The sequence below is a fragment of the Moschus berezovskii genome, chromosome 20 (assembly GCF_049115385.1).
Source record: "Moschus berezovskii isolate FMDL1 chromosome 20, NW_MosBer_1.0, whole genome shotgun sequence".
Lineage (NCBI taxonomy): Eukaryota > Metazoa > Chordata > Mammalia > Artiodactyla > Moschidae > Moschus > Moschus berezovskii.
Window position 1 is genome coordinate 61,530,696 of NC_142479.1, and position 22,111 is coordinate 61,552,806.

General features: G+C 50.9%; 2 protein-coding genes across 2 annotated transcripts in view; both read right to left on the minus strand.

The window, feature by feature from the left end:
* TBCD (tubulin folding cofactor D) overlaps nucleotides 1–3,941 on the minus strand; it is a 145,736-nt gene extending 141,795 nt beyond the window's left edge. The window contains exons 1-2 of the mRNA XM_055408246.2: nucleotides 3,598–3,941; nucleotides 2,323–2,373 (exon numbers count right to left, since the gene is read on the minus strand). Coding sequence (XP_055264221.2) covers nucleotides 2,323–2,373; nucleotides 3,598–3,805 — 259 coding nt within the window. The 5' untranslated portion in view covers nucleotides 3,806–3,941. The remainder of the gene's footprint in view (nucleotides 1–2,322; nucleotides 2,374–3,597) is intronic.
* An 889-nt stretch (nucleotides 3,942–4,830) lies between these two features.
* On the minus strand, nucleotides 4,831–14,465 carry FN3K (fructosamine 3 kinase). The gene is made up of 6 exons (XM_055408256.2): nucleotides 14,000–14,465; nucleotides 11,583–11,734; nucleotides 10,513–10,604; nucleotides 9,951–10,033; nucleotides 6,129–6,251; nucleotides 4,831–5,268 (listed from the first exon to the last, which is right to left on the minus strand). The coding sequence occupies exons 1-6, from the start codon at nucleotides 14,138–14,140 to the stop codon at nucleotides 4,930–4,932; spliced, it is 930 nt and encodes a 309-aa protein (XP_055264231.1). The 5' UTR covers nucleotides 14,141–14,465; the 3' UTR covers nucleotides 4,831–4,929.
* Nucleotides 14,466–22,111: the final 7,646 nt, after the last annotated feature.

Genomic DNA, 22,111 nt, shown 5'->3' on the forward strand with positions numbered 1-22,111 from the left:
CCAGGATTGATCTCCTTTAGAATCGACTGGTTGGATCTCCTTGCAGTATAAGGGACTCTCAAGAGTCTTCTCCAGCACCACAGTGCAAAAGCATCAATTCTTCGGCGATCAGCCTTCTTCACAGTCCAACTCTCACATCCATACATGACCACGGGAAAAACCATTGCCTTGACTAGACGGACCTTGGTCGGCAAAGTAATGTCTCTGCTTTTTAATATACTATCAAGGTTGGTCATAACTTTCCTTCCAAGGAGTAAGCGTCTTTTAATTTCATGGCTGCAATCAGTATCTGCAGTGATTTTGGCGCCCAAAAAAATAAAGTCTGACACTGTTTCCACTATTTTTCCATCTATTTCCCATGAAGTGATGGGACCAGATGCCATGATCTTTGTTTTCTGAATGTTGAGCTTCAAGCCAACCTTTTCACTCTCCTCTTTCACTTTCATCAAGAGGCTTTTGAGTTCCTCTTCACTTTCTGCCATAAGGGTAGTGTCATCTGCATATCTGAGGTTATTGATATTTCTCCCAGCAATCTTGATTCCAGCTTGTGCTTCTTCCAGCCCAGCATTCCTCATGATGTACTCTGCATATAAGTTAAATAAGCAAGGTGACAATATACAACCTTGACGTACACCTTTTCCTATTTGGAACCAGTCTGTTGTTCCATGTCCAGTTCTAACTGTTGCTTCCTGACCTGCATACAGGTTTCTCAAGAGGCAGGTCAGGTGGTCTGGGATTCCCATCTCTTTCAGAATGTTCCACAGTTTATTGTGATCGACACAGTCAAAGGCTTTGGCATAGTCAATGAAGCAGAAATAGATGTTTTTCTGAAACTCTCTTGCTTTCTCCATGATCCAGCGGATGTTGGCAATTTGATCTCTGGTGCCTCTGCCTTTTCTAAAACCTGCTTGAACAGGACAGAGGTATCCCAAAGACAGTAGGCTGAAGGGCTTAGAGCTGGAAGCCAGCCTCGGTGCCTAACTCAAAAGGGAATTCTGGGTTAGGAAGCCCACCACAGGACCCTCCCCACGGGGCCAAGGGACACAGTAGCCAGGCATGTGCTCCCCAGGGAGGAAAACCTGACCAGTAAGACAACTGTGAAATACACTCAACCAAGGACAAGCACTCTTAGAAAGTAGAAATGACTGTCAAAATAATTTAAGAACATCTTCTATGTGCAAAAACAAAGATCTGAAAGTAGAACTATAAAGGAAAAACCTTAGGGACCCACAGGATCACTCCTGGAAATTCAATACTCAGTTCACAGGTACACCAGAAAAAGGCAGAGCAGAGAAACGATCAAAAACACACCAGAAGCAAAGTCCCCTGTACCAAAAGACGCAAGTCTTTAGTGCAAAACTGTCCAGCTAGTGCCTAACATAAGAGAGTGGAACTGTGGACACAGAGGGGGAAGGGGAGGGTGGGACGAATTTAGACAGGAGCACTGACATATATATACTACCATGCGTACAACAGACAGCCACTGGCATGCTGCTGCATAACACAGGGAACCCAGCCTGGCACTCTGTGATGACCAAGAGAGGTGGGACTGGGGCAGGCAAGGTGAGACGGAAGCTCGGGACGAAAGGAACATATGCATATATTTATGGCTAATTCATGGTGGCGTACAGCAGAAACTAATACAACTTTATAAAACAACGATCCTCCAATTTTAAAAAAATTTAATAAAAACACTTAAGAAAACAAACAAAAAAGGCCAAGAGTGAGTCATACCCTCCTAAAATATCAAGCTCTAGAAATTTTCCAAGGCAAAAAAGTCTCCTGAGAAAGAAACTCAGACACGGACTTGGCATAACTGGATGAGAGACTATGGACTCACGCCCTCCATCCCCACCCAGCCATGAAATGTATTTATTCTGCCCAAGATAGCAGAGAGTTCAGAATGCTTACCTTCCACAAAACCTGCTGGTTACATAAAAAAGAAAAATCAACACACACAGCACCAGCCCACTTTTTAAAAGACACCTGTGTGCACACTGAGGCTAACTGTTGGTGCCTCTCTGGTGATCTGAGATCTCCACAGCCCGGTGGGCAGGCAGCACTGATGATCCCACATCACAGGTGAGGAAACTCAGGCACAGAGCAGCTCAGCAGCAGAGCTGGGAGATAAATCCAGGCGGTCCAGCCCCAGGGCTAGTGACCCTAACCACCACCCCATGTTTCCCTCAACGTAAGTTACGATCACTACCTTACTCCTTCCCAAGGTCACGAGAATTCTCCAGGAGGAGATGCTACTACTGTTGGCCCCACTAACAAGAACAACCTGGGCAGTTTAAATAAAACCTCAGCTTCTGTTCTTACCTAGGTGGGGGTCCAACAGGTGAGGCTGCTCCTGATATTTGTCCATTATTACTAAAAAGAAAAACATGAGACTTAACATGAGCCCTGGAAACCCTCGAGTTTTCCCAAGCGGACTTCCCAGGCAGCTCCCAAGAGCACAGGCCAACTGGAGTGAGCCCCCCACCCGCCCGCCTCCTCAGGGCCACACTACCCGGCCTCTGCTCTCTGTTTGTTCAACACCCCTTCCTCTCAGGTCCTGACTTCTTCCTTCCTTCACTGACTGCTGAGAGCCAAGCTGAGTTCTCCCCTTCATTAGGACACACACCTTCCATGCTCCCTCTGCCACACACATCAAACTATGTGCCCTCCTAGCCCCCTCATACTCTGGCTTTCTTAATCCCAGGCAGCCTGGTTTCTACTCCTACCAGCAGCTAGAACCGTTCCTATCAGATCCCACGCCCACCTGGCCTACGGCAGTTCTCATGAGCCACACACCTCCACATCTGACCGCTCCCCATGAATGGGAAAGCTGGCTTTCACCGCTCCCTGGATTTTCACCTCACCCTCAGGACAGTTCTGTGCCCGAGGTATTTTCAGTGCTAACCCAAGCAGACAGCTAGAGAAACGGGCACAATCAAGCAACTAGACCAAGTGGCAGAGCGGGATTCGAAACCAGGGAGGAGTTGCTCAAGTGAGTGCTCCTTCCACTCAGCCGGCCACACTGCCCTTCCTGAAGTTAATAACTGTTATCACAAGTCCACCAAGGCAAAATCATGCAGAAATTTCTATAGCTAAAAAGGTCCCCAAGGACGGTTTTACTGAATCACAAAACCCTACATAGTTATCTAACCACGGGATCTTAAGGAATCGTTTGTAAGTTATCCGTTATAGACAACGGCAAAGGTCGGTCTAAACCTGGAGAACCTAGTCTGACTAAGCATCTTGCGCTGCCCGTAGCAGCGCTACTGCGCTGGGCTGCACGCACGGTCTTGGCAGAGCCACCGGCGCTGAGAAGGCTCTGGGTGGGGGCCCCCGCCCTTTCCTGCATGTTGGGCCTCTCCTGCTCCCACTGCCCCGTTCACACAGCTGTCTCGAAGGAACTGCGCTTTGCAGTGGTCCCAGGACAGGGTGGGGACAAGGACTGGGAAATGACCCACCCAGGGGAGCTCCACCATCCCTACTCGTGACGGTGGAGGCCCACTACCCTTCACCTCTTAGGCATGCCCGTGTCTGGGGCCGCAAGAAAGGAGACTTGCACACCCTGCACGCTGTTTCCCTCCTCCGACCCTTGCGCACCCCGAAATCGCTCCAGGGCGCCCTCCCGGGCCGAGCGGTCAGCTAGCACCGCCGGCAGGCGGCCGAGCAGCTCCCGCGTCTCCGCGCTCTCGCCGAATGACTCGAGGGCGGCGCCGCAGGCCAGAGCCGCGTCCTCCGCCGCATCCTCCAGCGGGTCCTCCGCAGGGTCCTCAGCGGCGCCCGCGGCCGGCTCCTCGCTCAGGGCCATCTTCGGCAGCCGGACTACCCCCGCGAGCGAGGTGCGGGCCGTGGGACTCGGGGCGTGGGACACGGCACGCGGCGCTGGGCACGACACGCTCAAGGCGCCTGAGGCTGAGAAGGCGGCAATAACGCCAGCCCCGCCCCCCACGAACTCCGACCTTGCACGCCAGCCCCCGCTACGGAACGCGCCGGCCACCAAAAGAGTGCGCGCGGAGGCCGCGCCGAGCCCGGGTGGAGCGGGGCCCAGGGGACAGGGGCGGGGCGGGGGCGGAGCACAAGACTCCGGGCCGGCCGCGCCTCCTTTCCCGCGCACGCGCGCTGAGCTTCCCCCGACCGCCGACAGGTATCTGGAATCTTTCTACAATACAAAGCAGCCCACAAGTTGCGCACGTTGCAGTGGGAGATAGGCACTTAACAGAGAAGGGTTGACGGGGCGCTCGTAACGCCCCGGAATAATCGGTGATGTGGGCGGCTTGGTCTTCAGAGACCCACACTTGGGTGGCCGCGGGGCCCGGCAGCCCCGCCCCTCCACGGTGACACCCGCTCACCCTGGACACCCCGTGCACCTACCAGGGCACACCCGCTACCCAAGACTCCCGCCCACCCCCCTCTTATCGAGCAAAACTACCAACTGCAAAATGGAGCACGGGAGAGGGGCAGCGACTCCAGCACTTGAGGGGTAAGGGGGCTTTCTCCCACCCGCCCACCTCAGTAAGGGTAGACTTGAACACAGCCCCTGAGCCACTACTCAAGAGTTGGGCCCATTTCATGGTCCCCAACTCTACCTAAGCCAGAAACAGGAGCCCTGAGTTCACGACGGGGACTGTGACACCAACTTCTGCCTAAACAAACCCCAGATCTGTGTGAATTTCTGTACAATTGTCATGAAAGTATCCAAACTCCATGTTCCCCCTAGATTGGACTAGGTGATGAGCCTGGCAGAGAACTTGCAGGTGGTCTGGGCCCCCAGTAAACTAACCCAGCAGCATGGAGGACAGAGACGCAGGTGAAACTAAGACACACACAGTTCCATCCCTGACACCCCCCGGGCTTTATTTGTCCCTGAAACTGCCTTGGTGCAGCCACCCTGGTCCCTTGGCAAGCAGCTGGGCAGGGGACACAGGTGGGCTGCTATTTGAGAAGCTTCCTCATGGTGCCCAGAGACGGGCTCCTGTACTGCCTGCCGAAGTGGTTCCAGTGGTTCAGGTAGTTGAAGAGCTGATAGAGCAGCAGCCGCCTGTCAAACCCTGGAGCCTTGGGGACCTTCTGGTGGTAGGCAGTGAAGAAGGGCCTGGGAAACCCCCCAAACATCAAGGCAATTGCCAGTTCAAACTCAGAATGGCCGTAGAAGGAGGCTGGGTCATAAATAATGGGCCCGCTGTCATCCTCTGCCACATTTCCCGACCACAGATCCCCGTGAAGAAGGGCAGGGACAATCTCCAGGCCACAAAACAAATCCGGAATCTTCACCTAAGAAAATAATTATGGTACATAGAGTTATCACAGGCCTGGGAGCCACAGTCTTCTCATCTAGTACTTGGAAATAAGGTAAAGAGGACCTTGTGTTTACTCAGGATCCAACCACCATTGCCCACTAAGCCCAGAGATAAAGAACTTCTGACTCCAGGGGAATGTAATTTTGTCTTGGTATTTACTGCTAATTTAGGTCTAAAAGCCCTTCAACATTAGTGATTGTCATACAGTAGAGAACCTCTGAGGTTACGGCTTTACCGTCATGTAGAATATGAATCTGAGTGAAGTTTTTTGTATGTAACTTAGCAAACTTTCTCTGCTATTCTTTTATTTCATAGCACATATATATCTGCACCTCTTTTACAGCCTGATTATTTCAGTAAGGAGTTCAATAAAATTTATTTTATGCATGCTCATGAGGGACTGATATGCGAGTTCTGTTTTTAACATCTTGAGAGTTCTGTTTTGAAGCCAGTCACTCTGGGGCACTTGCTGTTCACACCTGCTCTAAAAGATAAGACATTTGTGCCTTGGTGGAAAGAACAGCATAAGAGTGGGCAAGAAAGTAGTAGTAAATGCCACCAATCACAAGTCAAACACCTACACTTCACACGAGCAAAGTTTGAGGTTAAGTATCTGATGACCCAGGAAGTGAGGTGTTCTCAGAGGCCACCCCCTTCTCAGTTTCCCCATCGAACCAATAGTCAGGACACTTATGTGTCCATGATTTGACCAGCCCTGCTCCAGGCTCAGCGGTCCCCTCTCTGGCTCTCTTCTAGCAGAGGGCCCCACACAAATGTGTCGGTAATTCTCATAAGAGGACAGCCCTTCTCCCAGAGGATAACTGCTGTGCCCACCTGTAGCTGTGACCAGAGTTCTCGTGCCTCTCGGTCAGCATAATCCTTCTCAATGAGGTCGAGCTGTGCTTGGAGCCGGTGCCGGGTGAAGAAGGTTGGCCAGTCATCCTGCCACTCGTTCACCTGAGTGACAAGGGAAAGGAAGGGGCTGGTGCTGCAGCTGGTGGTCACAGGACAGAGTTATGCATGAAAACTGCCTAAACCCTAGAGCAAACACTAAAAGAGCACTGCAAATGTTATCATTGGCCAACAAGGGAGACAAGATGAAAGCATTAAAAAATAGTTAATTCAGAAGAGCATAAAGAGTAAAGGGAACAAAGAACAGATAAGACAAAAAAGAATGGCAAGATGACAGAGCCAAACCTAACCATATCAATAAGTACATTAAACATGAATGGTCTATAGACCCCAGTTAAATGACAGATCAACAGGTTGGAAAAATAAAGCAAGACCCGATTATAAGCTGTGAATAAGATATGCACTTTATACATAAAAACAGAAACGAGTTAAAAGGATAGAAAAGATATCCTTTTTAAAAGAAAGATATCCTGTTTTAAAAGAAAGCTGGAATGGCTATATTAATATCAAAGTAGATTTCAGAGCAAAGACACTGACTATAAAGTCATTTCACAATGGAAAGGAGTCAACTAATGAGGAAAATATAACAAAACATTTATGTCCCTAATATATAGCGAATAAACACCTGAATAGATGCTCCACATCCTTAGTCATTAGAGAAAACAGAACTTCACTGAGATACCACTTCACAATCACTGCTGCTGCTAAGTCACTTCAGTCGTGTCCGACCCTGTGCGACCCCATAGACGTCAGCCCACCAGGTTCCCCCGCCCCTGGGATTCTCCAGGCAAGAACACTGGAGTGGGTTGCCATTTCCTTCTCCAATGCATGAAGGTGAAAAGTGAAAGTAAAGTCGCTCAGTCATGTCTGACTCTTAGCGACCCCATGGACCACAGCCTACCATGCTCCTCACTAGGATGGTACAATTATAGAAAAAGGAAAATGCCAAGTGTGTGAGGGTGCAGAGAACCTGGAACTTTCTACACTAGTGGTGTGAATGTAAAATGATATAACCACTTTGGAATATATTTCGACAGTTTCTTAAAAAGTTAAATATGGGGCTTCTCTGGTGGCTCAGTGGTAAAAAATAAATCTGCCGGCCAGTGCAGGAGACATGGGTTTGATCCCTGATCCAGGAAGATCCCACATGCTGCGGAACAACTAAGCCCGTGGGCCAGCACACTGCAACTAGAGTAGCCCCTACAGCAATGAAGACTCAGCACAGCTCAAAATAAGAGACAAATGTTTTTAAAAAGTTAAATATGAACCTGCATATGGCCTAGTCATTGGCTCCTCGGTATTAACCCAAAATAACTGGAAGCATTTGTTCACACAAATTCTTGTACACAAAAGTGCATAGCAGCTTTATTTGTAAAAGCAAAACTTGGGAACAACTCAGATATCCATCAACCAGTGAATGGATAAACAGACTGTGGTTTATTGTACAATGGAATGGACTTTTGACATGTGTAACAACATGGATGAATACTTAAATGATCGTGCTGAGTAAAAGAAGCCAGACAAAAAGGAGCGCACACCATATGATTTCATTTACATTAAATTACACAAAATGCAAACCCATATGGTGACAGAAAACAGATCGGTGGTTGCCAGGGGCAGGGAAGGGCAGGAGGAGGAAGACATTACAAAAGGATGCTGCTGCTGCTGCTGCTGCTGCTAAGTCACTTCAGTCGTGTTCGACTCTGTGTGACCCCATAGATGGAAGCCCACCAGGCTCCCCCATCCCTGGGATTCTCCAGGCAAGAACACTGGAGTGGGTTGCCATTTCCTTCTCCAATGTGTGAAAGTGAAAAGTGAAAGTGAAGTCACTCAGTCGTGTCCAACCCTTAGCGACCCCATGGACTGCAGCCCACCAGGCTCCTCCATCCATGGGATTCTCCAAGCAAGAGTACTGGAGTGGCTTGCCATTGCCTTCTCCCTTACAAAAGGATAGGAGGACACTTTTGGGGTGACACACTGACCTGACTGTGGTTAGTGGTTCACAGGTGTGTATACATGTCAAAACTTACCAATCTGTACACTTTAAATACGCGCAGTTTATTTTATGTCAACTATATACCTTAATAGAGGGTGTTTTTTTTAAGATGCAAAGCTTATTTTATACAAAGGATCACTTAATGAAATTCCTTGAGGGAAGAACTTTCCAGACAACATGCACCCCTGGTCAGCATCCTGTGCTGAGGGTTGTGGTCGCTGAACCCCTGGGTTCATCCCCTTGGTGCTAGGTGCACCTCAAGAGGGAGTTCCCCTCCCCAAACAGCCTAAGGCATATGGGATGGCATGTCCTTCTGCCCCATCTCCTGCCTAGGCCCATGGTGTCCCTAGATGACCAGGTCACAAAAGACACAGACTCTGTGTTTGGAGCTGGAGACGAGCATGGCTAGCCTTCCACCTGGAAGAGGGGCATGATTCCCTCACCCACAGAAAGACACAAACTTCCCCTGAGCTACAAAAGGCAGGGCCACCTGGGCTCATGGCTGGTGGGAGGACCCAGGCTTCACCTGGACAGAGGACCAGCATGTGTGGTGGTCAGGGTCTATGCTCTGAAGTCAGACAGGGCCAAACTCTGGCCCCTCTGCTTACCAGCTGCATGACTAGACACCAGCTGGCTCCTCTGCACACATCGTTTTCCCCATCTATTAAATGAGTCAATGAACACCTGCCTCCTGAGGTTGCTATGGAAACTAGGGAGCTGAGTTGGACATGGCAGCAAACAAACAGTGTCAGTACTCTGACCAAGCCAGTGGTCCCAAGGGGGCTTAGCTCAGGGTACCATCATTCAGGGTTGTCCCACCAATGGCTGAAGCCCCTTAGGGCCCACTCAGTCATCCCAAGGAGCAGGAAGCTTCTTGAAACTTCAGGCTGGGCCATCCAGGCTGTGTCCATCAGATGCTACATCCTGTACCATCTTGTCACAGCACAAAGAGGTGGACCAGGGGTCCTCCCAGGTCTCCCACCCCTTCCTACCTAGGCTGAAGCTAAACTAAGTGGGTTCATTGATCCTAGACTCTGATGGGGGTGCTCAGTGGGCTGCCTGTGTCCATAACAGGCCAGCTCCATCCTCACCAGCTTCACACATTGGGGTTCTGTGTACAAGTTCATTCCTCAGTTCTTGAAAAATCAATGAATGAGGTCAACTGAGCCTTTGTAGACTTGCATTCTTAAACTCAACAAGCCATATTTGGACACACTGGCCTGGGACCACTATTGTGCTGGTCACTAGCTCCAGATGGGTATGTAACCCCCAGGGGAGCTGGCTTCAGCAGAGATTCACAGGGTTTTAGTAATCCTGGTAAACCACTTGGTACAGTTCTATGTACCCCAGATCTGAGGGCTAGCCCTTTACTGAGATCCCTAAATCTACCTGCAGCTTCATAAGGATTTTGCTCCTAGTGACTCTGCCTGGGAGAACAGCCCTCTGTCCACACTGTTCTTAGCACATCCCTCACACTTAGCACATGCCCTCCTGTGATATGGCCTTTGCACCTGCTGTTTCCCCTACTTGGAATGCTCTTCCACCTGCCCCACAGCTCCTTGCCTCCTCTGAGCTCAGCTCAGTGAACCTCAAAATCAACACCTTCCAGCTCACACTCTGCTTTCAGGAATCAGGTAGTCAGACTTCCTGGTGCCCAGGGGACTGGAACTCTGTTATGCACAAGGGGTGGAATGAGCAGCACTGGAGCGTCAGGAACTAAGCAGGTGCACCCTCGCCCAGGCACTCACCTGTGGGATGAAGCCACAGCAGGTCACTGTGTGGAAGCCGAACTTGGTCACACACTGGGGCCCAGCACCCTCAGCCCTCTGGCCTGTTAACAGAAAGAGCTGCTCATCTTTCTCTTAAATGTCAGACCTCAGCAGAGCATCAGGACCACACTGCTAGGACATGGGTGGCTGAGGATGTACTCCAAGAACATTGCAGGGGCACACCGCCTGCCACATCCTCCCAGATCCCTGAGCCCCACAATAATCCAGCCTTGAGACCCAAGCCTGCCCAGTTTCCAGGGATGCAAGGTCACCATAGGATGACGTGGTAGCAATTGGTCCACACACAGACCAGCCACAACATGCCTGTCTCTAGCATTAGACAATAGGACTGAGTATAAAGGGGTCATGAGCCAATTCCACTAACTTATCATCAAAACTCTGTTTTAACAATCTCATTTTTCTCACTGCAGTCTATGAGCAGGTGGCATGAAACCGAACCCATTACTAAAATGTCCCCCCAAGCACCTACCCAGGGTAGATGCACCCAGGTCACAGGTTCACAACAGCATTCTGAACGTACCCACTCTGTTCTCCTTCTCCCTCAGCTTCTCCCCGAGCTTCTGGTTGTAAAGGTGCAAATCCGCCATCTGGTCTCCAAGTTTTGATGCCTGACTGAGGATAGAAGAAAATGCAGCCAATTAAAGTAAGAAACAACAACCAGGGAGCATGTTCCGTTTTGAGAAATGTTTTAAATACCTTAAAAACAACTCTCTGTTCTTTAAAAAGTGGAAAATGAACTGCAGGCAATGATCTTCTCCAAAACATCAAAATAGTGTAAAATCACCCAAGAAGGGTAGGCTTCTGTTGAAGCCCATGGAAATACTAGGAATTAAGGATCAAATACTGAAAAAGTAATGTTAAGGAAAAAAAAAAAAGCTCCCCATTTTTGTGAAAACAAATGTAAATCCCAAAAAAAGAAAATGACAATCACACATCATAGCTGTAACTGCTGCCTGCCGCTGGGTTGTCATGTTCCTTTAGTCTTCTTTTCATGACTTTGCCTCTTCCACCATTTTTTAAACAATAAACATACATAACTTTGGAGCTCCCCAGGTGGTGCTAGTGGTAAAGAACCCGCCTGCCAGTGCAGGAGACATAAGAGACTCAGGTTCCATTCCTGAGTGGGGAAGATCCCCTGGAGGACGGCATGGCAACCCACTCCAGTATTCTCGCCTGGAGAATCCCATGGACAGAGAAGCTTGGCAGGCTATATAGTCCATAGGGTCACAGAGAGTCAGACATGACTGAAGCGACTTAGCGTGGCATAACTTTAATAATTAGATTTTAGATAATTACTAGATCAGACCTCACTGCCCATACTGAACAGGCACTGGTGTTCACTAAACACGGAATAACAGATGGTTCAAATGTGCTTATTTGGTGCAGCTTTGTGAAGCCAAACTAGCCTCAGACGGGCCCTGCGTGGAAAGCAAGAGCTCCTGCCTCCATCAGGGAGGCAGGTGTGGCTCTTGGCCCTGCCTCTCCTCCTGCACTGAGGGATGTGGGCAGCTCAGCAAGAGGCTGTTCCCTCCGCCTCTCTTGTCCCCCTCTCTCTGTCCCTCTGTCCCCCTCTCTGTCTCTCTCTCTCACCTGCTCAGGCCCCTCATCTTCAGATGCTCCATCACAAAGGCAGCCCCTCCTCCAGGCAGGTCAATCACTTTGATGGGCCGAGGCACCCGCACCAGTCCAGTGCTCCGAAGAGCCTCCAGGCTCGCCATCTCCCCCTCAAACATCTGCCGGGCCTGCATCCAGAACAAGGCCGTGAGCTCTGCAGAAGCCAACAGTGACTCTGCAGCCAGGCTGAAGCCACCACTTGGAATCACAAGTACCCAGGACCTCCGGATGCCGAAAACTGACTGGAGAGCAAGGCATCAGCCCCGCAGACAGTGGGATGCAGGTGGCCCTCTTCGGATAGGAAGGGGCTACAAAGATGAGGTCGCGCGGGGAGTTGGGGTGGACAGGATGCTGATGTCTGCTGCGCGGGGAGTTGGGGTGGACAGGATGCTGATGTCTGCAGCAAGCGCCTACTCTGAAAGGTGAGGAAGCACAGGCCATGATGGGGGTGCGGGGTTCTGGGGCTGCTGGAGGAACCCTGGTATGCTGGGAGCACCATGGAGATACCATGGGAGCTGTTGGGGTACTGGGAGTATCATGGGAATACTCTGCGGTGCTGGGAGGCCATGGGGTGTCATGGTAGACCATGGGAGTGCTGGGGTGCCACAGGGAGCCATGGGGTACTGATGGGGCAACTTGGAGTGCAGGTTAGTGGAGGATCCAGGGTAGGGCCTGGGTCCCCTTCCAGGTTACCTGCTCCCACGATATCCGGGGCACTTACAGCAAATGAGGGGCAGCATGGGAATGTGACTGGGGCACACACTTGGGACACGGGAAGCCAGGGGCTGGGGGGGTCAGCTGGGCCTGGACTTGGGTCCAGGGTCAGTCCCCAGAGGCAAGCACCCAGCAGGGCCTGGGGGCTTGGAAGGAGCCATCCACCCCACCCAGGAAGAAGACAGTCATGCCCCAGGGCAGCAGAACAGCCTCCACCGGGACCCAGGGGTCTTCCTACTTTTAAAACATTTTGCACAAATATCCCAATTTTAAAGGAGGTGAACTCTCACTTCAGGTATACTATACCTGGGTTAAAAATGTGTTTGTTATAATATGATTTGTGACTATCCCTGGCTATAGAATTAACCCTTGTGAACAAGACATCTATGTCCACATAAGAAAAGAATTCCACCTTTTAATTCAAGTACCCGAGGGGAGAACCTGCCAGATGTCCTAACTGCCAACCACACCTAGAATCATGGAGTGGAGTGGCCAGCAACCCTCAGTCATGCTCCAGGGTGAGCTCCTAAACATAGAGGGGCAGCAAACACCTGCTTCAGTGTGCCTACGTCCTGAGGGCTTCACCTGTCCCCTGTTCTCATGTATTGATTGAGCACCTACTGTGTGCCAGCACCAAAGGTTTCAAGGGTGAATAGTGGGATCCCAGCCTGGAAGAGCTTTCAGGAGCCAGCTGTGAAGGTTCTAGGGCCAGTGTGAACCTTGAACCCAGTAACGCTTCCCGGTAGATGGCACTGAGTTATTTGGGTTCTGAAACCAGACTCTAACAGTTCCCAGAGCCAATGGAACAGGGAACAGACCAACACCAACCCACTGTCCATCCCGGACAGTGCTGCAGGGAGACTAGAGGGATCACCCTGGGATTTCCTCCCCTCCACAGCCAGCCCCTCCACCCACTGCTGCATCTCAAAGGGGCTTGGCCCTCGGGGCCTCCCTGGAGTCTCCCACCAGAGTCAAGGGAACGCCTTCCTTGCCATCCTCAGCACTTTCTGTGGGTGCACACACAGAAAGTCAGCCATACTGACTTTTTCCACCTGTGAATATATCTATGGAAATATACACGGAAAGTATATGTAACAGCCATATTTTAGGCTGGCAATGGAAATCAGGTCCAAACATAAGCAAGGCCTCTGAGTAGAAGAGCAGGGACCTGGCCCTCAAGGTCAGGCAAGGGTCCCTCCTGCCTCTTTCCATCTGCCCAGGAGGACCCAGCCGCTAAGGGAAATGTAGCCTGGATCTGGGCCCCAGGGGAGCGGCAGAAGCAGCTCAGGACCCCAAGCCTCACCTCCTCCATGTTTGATGGGTAGGGAAATTAAAACAGACACCGAAAACGCCTGTGCATCCAGGCAAAAGGGAGTAAATTAACCCCGCAGCAGACAGATCCCTGGAATCCTGCAGAAAACGCTTGAGCCCTCCTCCCCCGGCTGCTGCCAGCCCTGCAAGTCCGCAAGCTGACCCCGCGGCTATGACGCCAGGATTGGCCCAGGACCAGACCACAGCGCCCCCTTCCCCTGCGTCCCGGCGCCCCTCGCCACGCTCCTTCCCTCTCCCACTTCCCCCAGCCCTCCCCTCCCCGAAGCCCCTTCTGCTTCCAGCTCCGGAGGCGGACTCAGGCCGTGGGGGAGGAGTGGGGTGGGGTGGGATGGGTGAGGGGCACGCACCAGCGTCCTGTGGTTGATCTTGACAAACACAGGGCCAGCATCTGTGTCGTAGGCGCGCCCCTCGCTGATGCAGCCGGCCCCGGGGCTCCCGAAGGCGCGCAGGGTCGCGGTGCGCAGCTCAGCGCGCAGCAGCTGCTCCATGGAGGCGGGGGCAGGATGGGGGACGGAGGATACGGGGACACAGGGGGCCGGGGACCGCGCAGAAAGCGGGCCCGAGCTCAAGCTCACCGCTGACGCTGCCGAGGCAGCTGTCGGCCGCGCGGGAGGCTCACGCTCTGCGCGGCCTACGGGCTCCCAGCGGCTCCCAGCGCCCCGATGTCCTGCCTCCGGGTCCGCCTCCCGCGGGGAGGGCGGGGTGCGGCCAGGCTTGGTAAGCGTTCCTTGTCTCGCACCCGAGGGCCAAGCGGGGTGGTCCCAGCCCTGGGGGAGAAGGGCGGAGCTCTCTGATAGGGGACAGACTTGGGGGCGGTGCCCTCCTGTGTGCTCTGTAGGGCCTGACCTCCCCGCACTGAGGTTCTCTGAACCCTGCCGGGACCTTGGCCCAGGCTCCTCCCACCCAGCCATACCCAGGACAGTCCAGGGGAGATTGCGGTCCCTGGGATGCAGGTCACAGGCCTAGCTCAGTCTCACAGGCTCTGTAGAAGGCTGGGGGTCTCCACCATGTCATACCAGGCCCCAGGCATGCCTGGTGACACCAGTTGCTGGCACTGGGCTTTCTCATCAGGGCACCTGGTACCCATCAGAGATAGAGTGTGCCCTTGTGGTTCTGATACCCCACCAGAACCACAGGCAACTGACCCCACCCTGAGTGGGACTCCTGATTACAGAAGCCAGCTGCCCTGGGAAGGGAGCTTCAAAACACACATGTGCCCTGTGCACACAGGTGTGCATAAACGCATACACATGCCCTTGCACACACAGGCCCAAGAGCAGGTGGGCAGGAGATTGTGTGGCATCTGCAGGAAGGGCCTGACTTCCCCCTTGTCAGTCTCCCTCCTGCCAGCTCTTTCTCTCATCCTGGTTAAGTCCAATCTCCTATTGCATCTTGAGAAGGAATCTGACAGTAGAGCTGAGCTCTGGCACTTCTGCAGATGTCTTTATTCTTGATGAGCAGTCCTGCAGGGTATGGAATTCCGGGCTGTTCTTGCATCACTGAGATGGCTCTGCAACCTCACTTTCCAGCTCTTGTGCTGTTGAGAAGCTGGAAGCCATTTGGATTCTTATTCTCTGTGTGGACATTATTCTGTCTCTCTGGAGTTCCTTTGGTCCTCTGTCACCAGTCCCTGACAATTCCTCAGGGAGGTGCCCAGGGTGAGTCTCCTCTGGGCAGGGCAGGTGAGCCCTTTCAGAATGGAAACTTATGTCCTACATCCCTAGGAGGTTGCCTTCAGCTTTTTCTGTTCTCTTTATGATTTCCATTGTTTTCTCTGTTCTTTTGGAATTTCAAATCTTTGGTCTAAACCCAGTCCCAAAGTTGCTGGGGTCAAGTGCCTGTGAGCTCTGCCCTCCAACCCCCTCCTGCCCCCTTTTGGGGGAGACGCTGGACTTGACTGAGCCCCATTCTGGGCCGTGGCCACAGTTTGCCCAAGCAGGGTCTGAACGTGCCAGGTGGCAGCCAGGCAGGGGCACACCATCTTACTGGTCCCCAACCCAGGCAATGGGGCTACCCCCCAGGCCTCCCAGCTCCCATCTGAGCAGCCCAGGTCTAAAAGCAGACTTCTCAGCATGAAGACAGGTATTTAGGAGACCACTCTGACACTGCAAACCAGCCCACCCTCCTTCCACACCTTTGGTTTATGGTCGGAAACTCAACTGGGAGATGTGACTCAGGCACATCCAAGCAGCCCCTGACGCATTGCAGCCAGTCTCCTTGTTCTACTGGTTCCCCGAAAACCAGAATGATGGCTGCAAAGGTGCAGAAGGCACCTCTCAGCCCCAGGTATAGCCCAAACTTAGGGAGCTGTTGCAAGAGTTCTCAGGAAAGGTATCTGGGGGTGTGGATCAGAGTGGTGGGCCAGGCCAAGATACTGGGGTCACTAGGTAGAGGAGCGATTGTCCTGCTCATTCAGACCCTTACCATGAATACCAAGTCCAACGGCACTGAGAAGGAAAACGGAGCCCACAACCAAATGTGTCCTGCCACTCCATGTGGGGGAAGGATCAGAGGGTGGGGGTAGGGGCGTAATGCTATTTAGAAAAGCAGCACCAAGGAGGCAGCTGATAGCTCGGCCCAACGGCCATTCTAACAGTCCATTCTGAAATCAGGCAGCTGGGACAGGGGTTGGGGCCCTGAGGCCTGGCTGCCAGCAGGGCCGGTGGACGCCGTCGAGGTATCAAGGCTCGACCACCATTCTGGCCTCCAGTGGAAGTGTTCTGGGTTCATGTCCCTCACCCAGACTCTGGGAAAGGGAGGGGAATTCTGATGTCGCTTCAGAATTCAGAGCTGGCTGTGATAAGACGGCTGCTCTGTGCCCTCTACAGTTCCCTACCACTCTGATCCCTGATCAGTTTCTGAACAACTTCCAGTATGTCCATATACTTCTGCCTAAGAGGAAACCCCAGCCAGGAGACAAGGTCTCACAAAAGGGACTTTTGGAAGCAATTTCACTGGAAGACCAGGAATTCCCTGTCAGCCCAGTGGTTAGGACTCTGTGCTTCCACTGTAGGGGGCAGGGTTCGATCCCTGTTCAGGGAACTAAAATCCCACAAGCAGCATGGCGTGGCTGAAAAAACTGTTTACTAGGAGACCATGAGGAGAACAGTGGAAATTGCCCACTCACCCCACCCTGGGAGACAGGCTCTAGACATGCTGAGCAGTGCTTACAGGCAAAGTACCCACCAAGGCGTTAATCTTCAATAACCCCTTGCGTATTGGTACCTGGACCCACTTTATTTTTTAAAAAATATTTATTTATATATTTGACTGTACCAGTTCTTAGTTGCAGCATGGGGGTATCTTTAATCTTCACTGCAGTATTTGGGATCTAGTTCCCTGGCCAGGGATTGAACCCAGGTCCCCTGCTTTGGGAACACAGAGTCTTAGCCACTGGACCACCAAGGAAGTCCTTTTTTTATTTTTTTAATTATATTGAAATATAGTTAATAGATAACTATAATAGTTAACTTCTGCTGTACAGCAAAGTGATTCAGTTATCCATTTATATATTTAATATTCTTTTCCATCATGGTTTATTATAGGGTATCAAGATAGTTTCCTGTGCTATACAATAGGACCTTGTTGTTTACCTGTTTTATAGATGGTTACTTGTATCTGCTAATCCAAAACTCCTAATTTATCCCCTCCTATCCTTTTTCCTCTTTGGTAACCATAAATGTTTTTTTATGTCTGCTTCACAGGTTAATTTGTCATATTTTCTATTTCACATATAAGTGATATCACACAGTATTTTGTCTTTGTCTGATTTACTTAAGTATGATAATCTCTGGGTCCATCCATCTTGTTGCAAGGTCATCATTTCATTCTTTTTTATGGCTAATAGTACTCCGTTGTATATATATACCACATCTTTATTCATTCATCTGTTGATTGACATTTAGGTTGCTTCCAGGTCTTGGCTATTGTAAAGAGTGCTGCTATAAACATTGGGGTACATGTATCTTTTCAAATTAGTTTTCACCTTTTCCAGATTTTTGCCTAGGCAGGGGACAGCTAGATCACATGGTAATTCTATTTTTAGTTTTTTAAGGCACCTCCATACAGTTCTCCACAGAGACTGCACCAATTTATATTCCTACCAACGGTGTGGAAGGGTTCCTTTTTCTTCACATTCTTTTTAGCACTTGTTATTTGTAGATTTAATGATGGCCATTCTGTCTTGTGTGAGGTGGTACCTCACTGTAGTTTTGATTCACATTTCTCTAATAATTGGCAATAGCGAGCATTTTTCTTGTGCCTGTTGGCCATCTGTATGTCTTCTTTGGAGATATGTCTACTTAGGTCTTCTGCTAGACCCATTTTAGAAACGAAGGATTCAAAACTCAGGCAAAACTTAAGAGTCCCCTCTCAAACTGACCTCCTGGCCCCAAGCACAGCTTGGTTTCCATTATACCAGAAGTGGAGGGTCTCCAGGCTTCTAAGCCTGTCCACTAGGATGGTTCCTAACTCCTCCAATAGGATGTCATAGACATATAGTCCTGTGTGATACAGGTTAAGTGTTTGCTAGATTCACGTCTATTTGGAGCAAAGTGGCACTTTCTTCTGGCAGCTGGGTGCACTGTTCTCTGGAACAAACTGAACTTCTTTCCAAATGAGCATTTTCCTCCCTGATTTTGGCTGTAATATCCTAGATTCCCTCTGAATCCCAGATGGAATACATCCCACGTGAAAGTTGCTCAGTCATGTCTGACTCTTTGCAACTCCATGGACTACACAGTCCACGGAATTCTTCAGACCAGAATACTGGGGTGGGTAGCCTTTCCCTTCTCCAAGGGATCTTCCCAATCCAGGGATCGAACCCAGGCCTCCCACACTGCGGGCACATTCTTTACCAGCTGAGCCACAAGAGAAGCCTAATACATCCCATAACATCACCCTATAACAGAATCCCAACCATTGACAAGTGTCTTTCTGACACCCTGCAGATGTGAGGCTCAAGACAACAGTAGATGGGGCCCTCCATGGCCACCAACTTATCCAAGTGGGGCTTTGCACAGCAAGACAGGACCCTGTCAGAATCCCAGCTTTTTACAGTAGGGATCCCACCCAGGTCAGACTCTCTTCTACAAGCATTCTCTCTCCGTTGTCTCAGCTCACACTCTGAGCAACAAACTGAGAATTAGCCCGAGAATGATCTCAAACCCCAAGCCCTGAAGACACACACTTCACTCCCAAGGGACTTCCAGGCCTTGCCTCGCATCTGTTCTGGACGCCACCGGTTATATGATTTTCTGATGGTTTGGAAGCAGCAAGTTAGAACTGAAGGAGGGGAAGGTGAGAGGGTATGGGGACAAAGGGAAATGGTAAGTGAGACAAAGGGAAAAGTTGTAGGTGAAACCTTAATGACGATGATGACATGCCATAAACTGGGGAGGGTTCTCTCAGCACCCCCGCACCCAAGATGCTGTCAAGGGCATAAACTGAGCACACAGCTGGCTAAGACCCCTTAACATAAACAAATTACCTGAAACATTTTTAGACACACAGGGGGACGATTTGGACAATGAAGACTGATCATGAAGATGGTAAAGGTCACTGGCGTCCTCTGTTTAAGGTAGAAAAGCCCATGTTTCAGGTACACTTTCATCAAAAGGATACAAAGTAAGTAGCTTTGGGTGGAAAGCTAAACTTCCATTATCTGAAGACTTCCTTCTGGAAGGCTGATGCCCTGACAGCAGAAGATAACCTTTGATATAATATTCCTATTTTCAGTAAGAAATAAGTGCCACTGTCCCAGAGCTGGCTCCTGCATGGGCGCCTGGGGCACCTCCACCTCCCTGGGCCTCCTGAGATGCTTGATCATCTCAAAGGGCACAGGCCTCTCCTCTTGTCTCAGTGACCAAGAAGTCCAGGAGCTCCAGAGCTAGCCTGAGGGTCTAGTCATTAAAGGGTCAGCAGGCCTCCCTGCAGGGACACCAGCCACATACCTGCCCCTTGAAATCATGCCCATCGAAACCTCCTCCACCCCAATCCATATGTGCCACCCTCTCCTCAGACGCACAGAGGCGCCTTCAAGGAACAGAACACTCCACAAACAGTAACTCTGGAGAATCCAGTGGCCTCTAGCCTGAGGTTTATACAATTTTGGCAACCCTTTATATAGGAATATTTATATACTTATGAATACAAAATGAGATGCCAAAGTACTTATTTTAGAATAACCGACCGCAGCAAAGTGCAGTCTAAAAAACTGACAGAAGGGACTTCCCTGGTTGTCCTGTGGTTAAGACTCTGCACTTCCACTGCAGGGGGGCGCGGGTCTGATCGCTGGTGGGAGAACCAAGATCCTGCATGCTGTACAGCGCAACCGAAAAAACAGCTGACAGATACTGCACCATCACAAAAGCTGGGAACACCACAGTATTGTCATCTGAGTGCCTACCACAGCTCTGGGATATGTCCTGACATCCTGTCTTGACCACGCTGACTGGCTGCCCCCCTAAGATGCAGCGCCCCAGGAAAGCTCTGGCCTTGGCTCTCATCCCTGGTCATGTTGGGCTGAAATGGTGGGGGAGCCACTGTGGGGCAGAAGCAGCCACTCCCTGCACCTGGCATAGCCCCAAGATGACTCTCTTGGAAGGGGTCCACCATCCTGTTAGGGGGCCCCAGTGTCCTGTCCCTTCTCCACACTGCCTCCCCGTCTTAGAACCTGGAGGGTGCAGTGTGGCCTGCAGGAAAGTCCACTGGAGCAGACGGAATCCCTCCCCATCACTAGTGACTCACACAATGCCAGCTGGGGCTTCCACCCACGGGATGGTTTGTGTGAACCAAGGGACATGAAATGGAGCCCCTTCCTTTAAGATCCTCTAACTAAACAAACACACATCCACCAGCATCTGCCTGCTGACCCTTCTGCTTCTCCCCAGTCGTCCACAGAGGAGGAGGAGCACCGGGTTGCAGCTCCCAAAAGGTCTTCATCACAGAATGTTCTCTATGAGGAAGACTCAAGTCTGGCTGCTGCCAGAACCAAAACCATCTGGGAAACCACGTCTGTGTAATGACAGGTGTGAACACAGCAGCACACATGCCCTCGTGATAAACGTGGTGGTGGTAGGGGTGAACCTCCCGTGGAGACAGTCATCAGGGTCCTCAAGGTCAGAGTGAAAGTCACTCAGTTATGTCCAACTCTTTGCACCTTCACGGACTGTAGCCCACCAGGCTCCTCTGTCCATGGAATTCTCCAGGCAAGAATAAGAATACTGGTAGCCATTCCTTTCTCCAGGGGATGTTCCCAACCCAGGGATTGAACCCGGGTCTCCTGCAATGCAAGCAGATCCTATACCATCTGAGCCACCAGGGAAGCCCATCAAGGTCATGGTAAAGATGCTAAAATTCTGGCAAACAATAGTCTAGAAATTACTAGGTTTGAAACTTTTGACAACCACAAGCTCTTAGAAGCCACAGTCTGGACTCAAGTGAGAGGGACACATGGGGACTGCAGGGTGGTGGGAACTCACTGCTGGACCCCCAGGCACAGGCCCCCCTCCATCCATCTGGTGGGATTTCTCAGCTCAGGGCCGGGGCCTTGGGAGGAGAAAGGGAGCCAGGGATGCCTGCTGAGGGGTTGGAGGGGACAGGTTTCTCCCTAACATGCCTCTTGGCCCAGGCTGGGCCTGATCTGGGGCACCCGATTTTGCTTGGAAGTTTCACTGCAGGTGCCCTACTGGGCCAACCTCAGCCCCCGAGCACAGTGAGGAATTTCCTCCAACCAAAACATGCTCTTCCCATGTCATCTTCGGTCAATCAGACAACCTTTGTGCATGGAGAAATTTTATGTATTTTCTCATGCCACTGCTGCCCATACAGTGAAGAAACATCAATAAATGAAGAGTAATTTTAAAAAGAGTGACAATTAAAATGATTTTTTTAAAAAGGTCACAGGGACTTCCCTGGTGGTCCAGTAGTTAAGAATCCTCCTTCCAATGCAGGTGATGTGGGTTTGATCCCTGGTTGGGGAACCAAGATCCCACTTGCCAAGAGGCCACTAAGCCAGCATGCTCAGTGAAAAGATCCTGAGTGCCGCAACTAAGACTCAATGCAGCCACAAAAAAAACTCACAACCCTCTCCCAAAAACCAAACTCTGAAGCCATCAGTTCCACTTCTGAATTCCACTGAGGAGCCCTGACCTAGAAACAAAAAAAAGACAAGGGGAAAACATGGATGTATCCTCTTGGACCTTCGTCATGAGAAGTTGTCCCCTCTAACACCAGTGTCCTCCAAGGCCTGAGCCAGAACTAGTAGGGACCACCCATTGGCTTCTTCCTTGAAATGCAATTTGAGAGTTACTTTCAACCTCCCTTTACCATTAAGCAATCTCATAAGGTGATGACAACAGCAGTTAAACTGGTAGCAGCAAGTCCTCAGGCCACACCTGCCCTTATCTGGAAGCTCTGAGCGATTCTCTTACTGAGCAAAGCCAAGGAAAAAAACAGTG